The 12,564-nt window shown below is 53.0% G+C and overlaps 1 protein-coding gene across 2 annotated transcripts in view; it reads right to left on the minus strand.

The window, feature by feature from the left end:
- The window catches only part of BTBD16 (BTB domain containing 16), a 55,246-nt gene that overhangs the window by 39,052 nt on the left and 3,630 nt on the right, over window positions 1–12,564 (minus strand). For both annotated transcript variants that reach the window (XM_077877352.1, XM_077877351.1), the window contains exons 4-7: window positions 9,201–9,274; window positions 6,901–7,044; window positions 3,650–3,739; window positions 2,615–2,729 (exon numbers count right to left, since the gene is read on the minus strand). In XM_077877352.1, coding sequence (XP_077733478.1) covers window positions 2,615–2,729; window positions 3,650–3,739; window positions 6,901–7,044; window positions 9,201–9,274 — 423 coding nt within the window. The remainder of the gene's footprint in view (window positions 1–2,614; window positions 2,730–3,649; window positions 3,740–6,900; window positions 7,045–9,200; window positions 9,275–12,564) is intronic.

Below are 12,564 nucleotides of genomic sequence, written 5' to 3' on the forward strand. Positions count from 1 at the left end.
GCCCCAGACCCTGCACGACATGGCTCTGCTTACACGTGGCTCTGCCTACACCGGCTGGTCTCCCACTTCACAGCCACTCACCCTTCAGGCCAGGCCTGGCTGACATGCTGGAGCACCTTTTCAAGACTCAGGTCCCCTCAATGTGACCTCTGTTGTCACATCCAGGCCTCTGAGAGCTCATCCCTGTTGAGGCTTCTTGACACTCTTGAGTCATTTCAGGTGCCCCAAGAATGAGATACTGGCTTCAGAGCCGAATCTGGCTGTGTGGACTCTATAAAAAGTGCCTGAATTCTGCAAGAGTCTCGGGAGAGATCCTGTCCCTGCCCTCCCCAGAGCAGCTGATATCCTCTCTTGACTTGGACAGGAAGTGCATTCATTCATTCATTTCTTCAAATGAAGATCTTGAGGCATAGGGTGGAGCAAGCCAGGTGGACCATCACTGCCCTGAATCCCCTCTCTTGGGGATCATGGGATCAGGAAATCAAAGAGCTATAAGATACCACCTCCGTGTTCAGGACGTGACTGCAGTAGGCACACATCCCTGGAAAAGCCCAAGGGAAACGCCAAAATAGTCTAGAAAAACGAATCCCATCAATGATTTTTCCATTTGGTTCACTTACCCTTTCCTAAATGTTACGGGAATGGAGTAATATTACAGGACACAGCAAAAGAGGAGTTCTAAGAACTGTTCTTGTTAATCACAGGAACCTATTTACTTGAAATTAATCATCCGTAACACAAAATGTTCCATTTGGGATCCCCATCCTTCATTCCACTTTACTCATTTCCTGTGCCCTGGAGACCAGAGGGCAGGAAGCTTTGGAGGGCAGGGACCCTGTGGTCCTCACTGTTCCCGGTGTCCTGGAGACACCCAAGACATCGTCCTTGAAGGAGCAGGTGAGTGACTGAAGAGTGAGAGAATAAACTGGCAGGTGACTGGCCCCAAGCAAACCCTGCCTCGACCACACGCCACAGCAGGGAGGGAGGAGGGAGGGTGAGTCCACCAACAAGCAGGTGACACTACCACCTCACCTGAGCAAAGCAGAAAAGGACAGTGTTAGGTGCGCAGGTTCTGGGGCTCCTTGACTTCCTGCAAGCTCTGGCTGCCCTACTGTGACCTTGAGCAAGTTACTCACCGCATGACGCCTCTGTTTTCTTGACTATGAAGTGGACATAGTAACGTACCGCCTCCTAGGGCTTCAGGGAGGGTCAATGAGGTCAGCCTTGCCAAGAGCTGAGGGCAATGTCTGACTCCAGCAGATGCTCCATCTCAGAGCCCTCCATGTCCACACCTCCTCACCCCCAACAAAGTCCTGTGGAGCCCCATTTCACAGCTGAGACCACTGAGGCACATGGAGAGCATGGGCAGCTTATCTTAGGGCTGAGCACAGCCCCTGCTGCTCACACCCTAAGTTGCTTTTGGCTCTGCAGAAAAAGTCTAATGATAACTGGGAGCTTCAGGTCATGATCCTAGGGTCCTGGGATCAAGGTCCCGTTGGGCTCCCTGCTTGGTGGGGAGCCTGCTTCTCCCTCTCCTACTGCTGATGCTCTCCTGCGTGCTCTTTCTCTCAAATAAATAAATAAAATCTTAAAAAAAAAAAAAGAAAAAAAAGAAAAAGAAAAGAGCCCTGGGGACCTGGGTGGCTTAGTGGTTGAGTGTCTGACTCTTGATTTTGGCTCTGGTCATGGTCTCGGGGCCGTGGAGTCAAGCCCTACATCGGGCTTAGCACTCAGCAGCACAGTGTGTGCTTAATATTCTCTCTCTCCCTCTCCCTCTGCCCCCATCCCAATCAATAAGTAAAATCTTTAGAAAAGAACCCAGAAAACAAAAAACTAGGAGCCTCTGAATCTCAAGCCTCAGGGCCACATTTTGCCCTCACACCTTCACCTCACACATTCTCTCAGTGCCCATGGACCCACGCAATCCTTGGTGAGACGAGCAAGTCTTCACATTCGATGCCCATCCACTGTAAACGCCTCCTGGTTCCCCCTGCTTGGCCCAGGTGGGCCAGCGGGGTCTGAATACCCAGGAGAAAGGCTGTGCCCCCAAACGGGCAGCCAGATCGGTGGGCGAATTTGGACTTTGAGCTTTGCAGTTCTCTCTCTTCTGAAAGATCTACGACGACGGTGTGTAACAATTGTAAGAATGAAAATACTCTATACAAAGAAAAACAGGAGGGAAACATAAACCTGGACGGAGGAAAGTCAGCTTGTCTTCAAATGACCAGCTGAGGGGTGTGTGCGCTAAATGAGCAGCTTTTTAAGCTAACACGGGTGTAACTGATAAACCGAGCACGGTTTGCGCCCCCCTGGGAGGTCATCTTTGCAAACCTGCAGGGGATCTCCCAGGCAGAGGACACCCCACTTGCATCACAGGCCGTGTGAGGCAAGATTGACTGGCTGGAAGGAGCGTGTTGCTGGAGCAGCGGCTCGGGTGTGAGCTCACAACGTGTGAATTAGCCTCGGTTCCTCTGCAGACTCACCGCTGGGCTTTCTGCAGAGGGACCCAGGTGCCCCAGCCCACGGAAGAGGGACGATCTATGAACGGGCCAGAAGGACCCCCTCCACCCGGCCCGGGGCCGGCCCTGGCCCACGCCTTGTCGCGCCTCCTGACCTTTGAAACAGGCTGCTGAACTGGAGAATGTGTGCGGAAGCCAGCACGCCCAGCACATCATCCATGTTCATCTCCACCTCGCTCAGATAGAGGCTCTTCAGGGCTGTGGCGAAGGCTGGGGGGCAGCAGCCAAGCGAGGAGGCCGTCAGCTCGCGGCCCTGGGCCCTGCGGCCCTCCCTCGTGGGCGCCTCCCTGCTGGATGCTGAGCGTCCCCTCGCCGGGCGGGCAGGGTCGCCCTTAGAGGAAATGCACCTGCTCCGACCTGGGCGCACACGCAGCCCGGGCTCCCAACCTCCCCTTGGAGTTGAGGATGGAGCCAAAGAAAAGGCAGCTCCTGCCGGAAGAACGCTGCTCTCAGCCCATCCCGCAGCCTGCGCCTCGGGGCTCCGCGGCCCGCACAGCATGCCGTGTGCGTGTACGTGTGCTTTCTTCTCTGGACATGACGTTTAGCTCACGGCCGATTTTCCCCAGGGTCTGGGGGCTTCAAAAAGCTTAAGGACCCGGGCTGAGAACTGAGCTCCCGTGACCCGGGAGCAGAGGGACCGGGCCGAACCCAAGCTGGCCTTCCTGAGCCCCGTGAGCCCCGCAGCACGGCCAAGGCTGCCGGGGACAACCCGCCGGGGCACATTCGCAGACCATGACAGCATGTGGCAGCACACGTGCCGCACTAAGTCAGAAGTCCGTCCCTGTTTCCAGGTGGCCAGGCTGGGGTGGGGCAAGGTGAGCCCTCTGCGGCTGGAGCCCCCCGGAGCGGGAGGGGCTGTGCCCAGTGCTGCCGGGGAGGGCGGCCCCGAGGGCTTCCCGGTCACTGGGTGTCTCTGACCCAATGCCTGCTGCCTCCTTCTTCCCCAGCATCCCCCAAGCCTCCTCCCAGGGATGAGCCTCTCTCTAGCACCTTCTCTGCTCCGCTCAGCTGTTTCTCATAAGGAAGGCCTTAACACCATGGTCTGCTTGCTTGCCCTAGTGTTGTTTTTAAATCTGGGAGGGGCGCCGGTTCAACGGCATTCTTGGCATAAAAAGACAGGTGTACGTTACCAACTTTAGTGACCAGGGGGTCATTGATCTTCAAGGAAATGATCATCTTCTTTATGGGGGGTCTTTCCTGGACACTCCCACACAGCTGAGCTGGCAAAGGAAGCAGAATGGGGACGTCAGGACCCGAGAGTGGCACTGACTTGCGTAGGATACAGTATGGGGGCCCATGGCCCTTTGCACGACCTTGACCTTGGCATTCACCACAGCGTGTTTTGTTTCTGTTTGCTTGTTTAGGGGATGCAGTTTTGAAACGATTGTTCAGAAATAGCTGAAGACTCATAAGAAGTCGCAAAAACAGTTCAGAGTTCTCATGCACTCCTCGGCCACCTTCCCCACTGATCTTACACAGCTACTGAGACCCCGAAACTGGGAAACAGATGCTCTCACTGCCTGAGATACTTTTCACTGGGCCCTGCCCCACTCTCTCTCCCTGCCTCCTCCCTCTCCCCCTGCAGACTGCAAGCAGTTTGAGGGCAAGGGGTGGGCCTCTGTTATCTCTGTACACCCAGTACCCAGCCCAGACCTGGCATGAGATGGGACCACAGTGAGCAGGGGACGAAGGCATCCACCCAGTGGCTGTGGAAACTTTGCCCAAAGATGTCCAAGCAGAGGACCCCCTGCCACCAAAGAATCCCAGGAGGCCAGGAAGGGGCAGCCTGACTCACCGCCAACCTCCCACAACCACTCAGACTTATTCTGAAATGTGAGTTACAACACCCTCTGCTCTCAGGTCTCCAGTGGCATCCCAAGGCCTTGGCACAAAGACGAAGCCCCTCCAATGGCCCCAAGAACTCTAGTCTCTGGCTCACTGGACCCCAAAACTGCCTCCTTGTGGCTGGTTCTGCAGAAGAGTCCCAGGGCTCCATCCCGCCCCCATCAGGGACCCACATGACTCTGTGTGTTAGGTTGCACCCCACCCCTACCTTCCCCCAAACTGGCTTTATTCTTCCTCCTAGACTCACTACTACCGCCACCTGCTACCACATCATGTATCTGCGGGGCAGGCACACCGACGGCTTCCTCACAGCTCCATCTCCGAGACCGACACGGTCTTGTCCACAGTAAATATCTGCTAAATCAACGGAATGAGGGGACTCTAACAGAATTCCAAGCCTAGCGAACTCAAGGTTCCAGGTACTAAAAATGGCACGGGTCAGGATCCAATAAAGGATGTCACAGTGCGAGCCACGGAGGCCACAGAGAAAAGGGGAGAACAAAGATCTATTCAAGGTGCCTTCCCTCACCACGCTCACGGCACCTGGCTCTGTTCAGGCTCATAGTTAGCAAATATTTATTGAGCGCCTACTGAGTGCCAGGCCTTGTTCTCTGCTCTGACTCATTTTCCTCTGGGCTTTTAGGACTGCCTCCCGCCTGCGCACAGCACTCTCCCACTCATGTGCGCTGGGGGCACAGACACCCTCGGGTGGTGGTACTTCATATCATGACGGGTCATGCTGTTCCTTGTGCTTTATCATCATCTTGGGTTGGCCCGTCTGTCCCCCAACCCCCCAACACTGAGTTCCTAGCACAATGCGTAGGATAAGTTAAGCACCCGATATATGTTGAGGGAAGAAGAGAATATCATCCGCTAGGCCAGAGTAAGTGGAGGGGTACCATTTCCTTTTGGGGGTTCCTCGTAGAGAACAAACGGGTCCTGATAAAGTATAGCTCATCCTGGACTCTCGGTGGGAGAGCAGCTGGGACAGTGGTGTGATGCTCGCAGGGGGCTGACTCCGCAGAGCACCCGCCACCCCAGGACAGCAGTGCAGATGCTCTCAGGGACACAAAGCAGTGGTCGCCAGACTATCCAAATGTCACTGTGAGGTACCTCCTGCATCCACAAGTGCATAAAAGCTAGTAGTCATGTCCACTGCACATGACAGGCACATGATCCCCAGGAACGGGCTTAGTTGCTGGGGCCTGGGGACAGATACTGGAAAGTTGTAATAGTCTGGGCAGGAGGGGGGTCTCATCTCATCTCTGTACCTACCCTGATGTCTCCACGCACCACCCCCACCGTAACCCCAGTCAGGCCCAGCCTCCAGCAGGGGGCTTGAATCAAGGCTCTTGTCTCAGCAGGACCCAAACTCATCAGTGAGACCATTCTAGAATATCATAGACCCAAGCATTAACAGTAACTGCGTTTTCTCTTTCCAAATTCTCTTGCTTTCCAATGCAATCTTGTCTGGATCTCCATGGCCTTTCCTCGGGTGCCTGGTGAGTGTTCTGACCTGGGCACAGGGGACACAGAGGGAGCCGCCCATGCTCAAAGACACTCGGACAAAGGCTTGGAAGAAGCAAAGAAGACTACTGAGTGAGCATGAGGGTCATCCCAGGCTGGGGGGATGCCGCAGCCTGCTCTCAGCTCCCGGCGCAGCGGGGAAGGGCTGAGTCAGAGGCCTTGTGGCCGGGCTGATTCCGGCTGGCAGCCGGGCCCTCTCTCCAGGCTCGGTGGGGGCAGCAGCTGGGGGCCTGGCCAGCCCGTCTGGCTCTGAAATAACAGAGCTTTGCTGCCACATCCTGGAAATTCAGTCCCATCCAGCCTGGCCTGCTGGTTGGTTTTGGAGACCTTGCATTTTCCACGGTACCTGCTTAGGAGTCGTCCTGAAACGACGCCAACCTGTATTGCCCAAAGAAGGCAATGCGTCAGGAGAGGGACAGAGAGAGGAGCCTGGGGATTACCAGAGTTGGAAAAGGAGAAAAGGAAAGAAAGAAGTGGCCCAAATATGTGGAATGGAATAATGTGAAGTTATGGAATAATGTGAAGTTATGGAATAATGTGAAGTTAAGAAAAGAGAGAGGAAAGGAAACATAACATTGACGTATACATGTAAACCTCTAACCGGCATCCTGGGCCAGACAGCAGAGCTATGGCTTCCTTCCAGAAAGCCCATCAGAAGACCCAACACAACCATTCAGTCTTCTCAAAGAAGTAGGTAGAGTCTCCATCTCAGCTGGCTGGGCAGGATTGGGTTGTTATGAGAAAAATAAATGACATTTACTGAGTGCCCAATATGTGCCAGACATTGTTCTAGAACTTCACAGCTATTTACCTCCTCTAGGCATCAAACAACATAGTGAGAAATATAATTCCCACGTTAGAGCTGGAGACTGAGGTTGGATCCTGTGATGAGGACACAGCACAGGCCTTGAGTGACCTTGATCTCCAAACAGATGACCAAATGCCAAGCTGGGGACCCTCAGACCAGAGGGCATTTGGGGCTCCACGCTGGGTGCCAGGAAGAAAATACCTTGCAGAAGCCTCTCCAGTTCCTTTTTGGGGCTCGTGGTGCCCTGCGACAGTGCCATCAGGTAGAGCTTGGCCAAGGTCTCAGACTGGAAAAGATGGGGCTGGTGGAGTTCCCACGTGGAGCCCAGACATTTGAGAATCACGTCTGAGGAGAGAATGCGGTGATGAGTTAAGAGGTTTCACGGCCCCTCTTCCAGGAGATGCATCAGCTCCTCCCACCTGCCATTCCATCACAGTCTCAGAGCAGGTGGGCAGGTGGGTTCACTGGGCCGGCCAGGAGCGAAGCAGTGCAGACAGCGTGGGCCTCGGGGCACTGACTGGATCCCAGGGGGATACGATAAGCAGACTTACAGACGGACAGAGGTAAGTATCCACGAGCAGCTGACCCATTACCATAGGACTGCAGAGGCACATGAGTGGCCCTCCAGGTGGCAGACTGGAAAGGCTTCATGGGGAAGGACACTGGGTGGGTCACTCTTGGGGGCCTCACCATGCCTTCCTGTTATAGCATTTCTCACCCTTGGCCCTGTTCATATTGGGGGCCAGATAATTCTCTGTGGTGGGGCTGTCCTGTGCCTTGTAGGTTACTCATCGACATCCCGGACCTCTACCCACGGGAGGCCAGTAGCACCCTCCCCACTAAGTTGTGATGACCCCCATGTCTCCAGATGTTGCCAAATCTCCCCTGGGAAGGGCTCTCGCTGCCCAGTCCCCTGTTGAAGCTACTGGGCATTGGTGCTTAGTTATGGGCCACCTGAAAGGTGACAGCAAAGTGCAGCTCAAAGACTGGTCACTGGGAGGCAGTCATTGTGAGCCTTATTTTCCTCGAGGGAATGGGGATCCCCAGAGAACCCAGCTAATAGGTGTGAACAAGATTACAAAATAAAGGCGGCTTTTTGCAAACTGTCTAAGGGGCTTTATACGAGGGGCTTTATCTCATCCTTGGATAGCATGGATGATTAAAAAGAGAGAGCCTTTGACAGGAGGGCAGATGGAGGATCTAAGGATACCTGGCCAGGTGAGGCGTGAGAAGCTGTGAGCAGGGGGCCTCTGCAGGCTGGACTCCTGTTAGTGCAGACCTGGGGGGAGGGGGCGATGCTCGGCCATCCTCCCAAACCCTTAACCTCAGCGTTGGATAGGACCTTGAGAGCCACGAGTCCCACCGACTTCTTAATGGCCTTGCCATTATTTTGACTGCGTGAGCTTGGGCACCTGTTTCCTCTCCTGTTATTGACACTGTCATCCACCAACTGCACGATACTGTTTCGGGCTGTGGTTCAGAATGTGGGCTCGCATCTCAAATCTCGGGTCACCTCATGGGATGGCCTGGTTGTGCTGGGCTAGAAAGAATCTCACCCTGTTAGGGTGATTTTAGGCAGGAGCAGATTTGTGGATAAAGCGTGTCCCCTCACTGAATACCCACGTCTGCTTTCACGGTGGCACACGCATAGCAGACAGCACACCAGCCCCAGAAGTCTTTTTCCCGAGCCAGGAGGTGGCCTCAGACCACCCAGGGCCTCCAGTCAATCAGAGCCCACAAGGGGAGAAGAAATCCAGTAGGGTCTCCTGCGGAAGGAGGCTGCTCAGACCTCAGGCAGCTTATCTAAAGAAAAAAAATCTCCTTTAAGGGGGCACCTGAGTGACTCAGTCAGTTGAGCAGCTCTCGGTATCAGCTCAGGTCATGGTCCCAGGCTCATGAGATCAAGCCCCATGTCGGGTTTTGTGCTCAGCGGGGGAGTCTGCTTGAGGATTCTCTCTCCCTCTCCCTCAGCCCCTCCCCTCTCCCTCGCTAAAATGAATAAATAAATCTGAGAAAAAAAAATCTCCTTTAAGGAGCTGACCTCCCCAGGCCTGGTGAGGTTCAATGCACCCTTCCCCAGTTGGACAGACCTCATCTGGTTCCTCATTCTACACCAGAAAAGTCCTCTTGGACGAGTGCAGATGTGATGTCCAACTCATGACTGGTTAGAGTGAAAATGGACAGAGAACAGCTGCCCATGCTTGACAGGGCTTCCGTTTAGTCTTCTGACCCAAACCCTATTTATTCACATCAGCATATCTATCTTTACTATGACCAGTTAGCATACGAAAATGTGTTTGCCAAGCCTGGTTTCATGCATCATTTCATGGTGCGTCTGACATATTCACAGCGCCTATCTGATGTTAGATGATGTGCAGTGGACAGAAGCTGGAATTTATGGGCCTGTGACCGGGCCTAGCGTCTGGTTTCCTTCTGTGGAAACCACGGCTGGCCCTGAGTGCGGAGGCATTTGATTGAATCCACTGGTGCCAAGCACTCACCTGCTTCCCTACTCTGGATGGTCTTGTTCTTCAAGTTCCTGGAGAAAATTTTCTGGATTTGTGAAACATATAACCTCAAGGGAAAATACAAACAAAAAATTCAGGAGTTAATAATGACCTTTTCTCAACTGCAACATGTGTTATTCCAGTGTAAGTGTCCCTGAAGCATCCATTAATCTATCCCATCACATCTTGCCCCTTGGGAGTTTCCTTGGGTCACCATTCGTCTGCTGATGTGACTAATGATAGGCTCTGTCTGGTGGCTGGCTCAAAACATCGATTTCTGTTTTTGGTTTGTGGGTAGCCTTTACCAAGAAGATATTGGGGGTTATATCAGGTTGCCTGAATGACTCCTCTCTCGTGAATGTCTAAAACAATGTCTAGCATATAGTAGATGCTCCATAAACACCTGCTGGAGAAAGGAAGAGAAGATTCTGGGCATTTCTGGGAAGTTACTCACGAGTACTTCTGTGTTGGGGTCACGCATGCCCCATTCTCAATGTGTCCAAGAGCGAAACTCAGATTTTATCCCAAACCAACCCTGCTCTTTCTCCAGCAAATGGCCCCACCAGCCTGCAGTTGCCCAGGCCAGCACACTGACTATTGTCACATCTGATCAAGTGCCAAGATCTGACAAATATCAGGTCTCCTTTCCCCTTACTGCTGCGAGCTTCATCCAACCCATCATTATCTCCTCCAGTCTCTGGGGAGCTCCCCTCAGATGCACATGGGATGCTGCAGCCTGAGAACCACGTAAAACACACATCTGCTCTCGTGTCTCTCCTGCTGAGAATCCTTCAGTGTCTCCCCAGTGCTCTGGAGGGAAGCCCCCACTCCTCAGCATGGCTCAGCTCTACACTCCCTGCTCCGGCCCTTCTCAACCGCCTGAACCCACTGTCTCTTGCTTCCATTCTCTTGGCCATACAGCATCCTGGGCCCCAAGTGCTCTCCTCCTGACCTCTTCACTTGATGAGCTCCTCCTCATCCTCCTAGGTAAGCTTAGCTGTTCCTTTCACTGGGGAGATTGAGCAGGTGGTCCTTCCACTCACCGCCCTGGAATTGCCCCCCTTAGAACTCCTGCTATATCAGGACACCTGGGTGGCTCAACGGTTGAGCATCTGCCTTTGCCTCAGGGCATGATCCCAAGGTCCTGGGATCGAGTCCTGCATAGGGCTCCCCATAGGGAGTCTGCTTCTCCCTCTGCCTTTGTCTTTGCCTCTGTGTGTGTCTCTCATGGATAAATTAAATCTTAAAAAAAAAAAAATTCCTCTATAGTGTCTTGTGATCGCCTCTGCTCTAAGCTCTACATTCCACAAAGACAGATTCAGCATTTATTTGCTGCTGGAACCCTGGCATGGCCACCATGCAAGTGCTCAATAAATATCCATTCAATGATTGGCGGATGACAAAGATAAGGTATCTTTCTGTGAACTAACTACATTCATCCTGTTGAGCGAGGATGTGAAACAAAGTTTGAGTCACATATTCACAGCTTGAAGACAGTCATCCCAAGAAAGTCAACTAGCCAAAGGCCACTTGATGACCACATCTGGTCCGTGTCACTTTTGCCATGCTGTTTTCCAATGGTTCCAAGAACCCTCATGACCAGGGTTCAGAGAGGGGGGCTTGGGTGGGGGCACCTATATCCAGAATAACATTAACCACATGCTGCCCTTTCCAAGTAAGGATAGTGGCTACTAGTGACTCAGCCCCAGAAAGGCAGTGAGAGCTTGAAGTATTTATCCAACGGTAGTGGACCTGACCCAAGCTAGCCTCAATCCTTCTGGTGGCTTGGTTCACACGTCTGGGAAAAGCTGGCCAAGGTCAGGGGTTCAGACTGTGATCTCAAAATGGAGTAATGGACTTTGGAAACTATGGGCAATGCCTATGAGCTCACTACCCTCACAAACATCACTGTCATCGGCTGAGCCAGACAACAGAAGTGACCACATTGCCTTCTCCTGGTGTCATGGGTCCTTGCCAAGATATACCACTTATCGTGTGGGCTCTGCAGATTCCAAGGGCTAGGTTTATTTTAGAGCCACTGGAAAAGTTAAGGGAATAGATGGCATCTGTGAGCTGTCCTCTTCACTCTTTGGGCCTAGACAGCCTGGGCTAAAGTGGCACGTGAGAATACTAGGAGCACACTATTAGGCTGGGGACTCAGTCCCCCTAGTCATGACCCATTATGGAGAGAAAAGAGGGAAGAGGGAGAAATTCTCTATGTGTCTTATGGACGTAAGGCCTTCCTGCAGCAAACCATCCAAAGGGCTTTTGGTTTAATACTCGCAAAACGCCAGTTTGATTTCCTGGCCCTTGGCTTTGGCCATGTGGCTTGCCTTGATGTCGGTGGATGTGGTGTGGCTGAAGGTTTGGAAAGCGCTTGTGCACCTGGGCTTATCTCGTGTCCCTGCCATCCCCAGCACCCACCAGAACATGCCCGGGTAGGTCCATTGTCTCAGAAGGAGGATGAGAGCTCGTGGAGAAGAGCCCCACTGCCCGGCTGAGCTGAGCCTCGATCCGCTGGCCGCCACGAACACGAGGGATCAGCCTCCCCACAGTGCCTCCTTGCCCCCGCTGGCCTCTGGGCAGCTTCCTAGCATCCCCGAGGACAGAGGCACGCTGTGTCACTGCTGTGTTGCAGGCAATGTGCCTTGACAATTTGAGGGAAGGTGGCAAAAGGCAGAGTGTAAAATGGGGTTGTCGGCTGGCAGAGCACAGGCCTGGCACTCCCCAAAATGAAATCACCGGCACCGACAGCTAAACTGTTGCTCAGGCTAATAGAAGCTCCACTGAAAGATCCTCTGCTGTCTGCTAGACACAGTGCTAAGCATTTCCAAGGTACTGATTTAATCCTCAAGATGATTTTTCAAAAAAGATGCTGTTATCATCATTTCACAGGTGAGGAAACTGAGGCTCAGAGAGGTTTAGCCACTGGCTTGAACCTGAAACCCAGAACACCTGCCACCATCCCTCAGGTTTCTGTGCCCTGCTCTCAGGCCACCACCCCTGGCCTTGCTCAGCAATCATGCAGACCGAGTCCTGGAGATTTCTGCTCCTCCTGCCCAGCCACCCTCGTCAGCTTTCCGGGTCAGTTGGCTTCTCTATTCCCAGGCCCCACTCCATGGCCTACATCCCCAGCATGGTCCTGGCCCAGTGAGTTTTAACCCTAAGACTTCTTCAAGGTCCTAACCAAACAAAATATAAAATAAATATAAAATCCGTTCAAGAGAGTTGAAGGCTGATGCCCAAAACAGCAACTCACAGCACTCAATTTTTCTCCCCTGCAAGCATCAGAGAATTGAGGCAGCAAACCCAGATGGATGTGATTTATCCCAATGTGTGTAACAGAGTCACCTGTGAG

This window comes from Canis aureus, chromosome 29, assembly GCF_053574225.1.
Source record: "Canis aureus isolate CA01 chromosome 29, VMU_Caureus_v.1.0, whole genome shotgun sequence".
Classification (NCBI taxonomy): domain Eukaryota; kingdom Metazoa; phylum Chordata; class Mammalia; order Carnivora; family Canidae; genus Canis; species Canis aureus.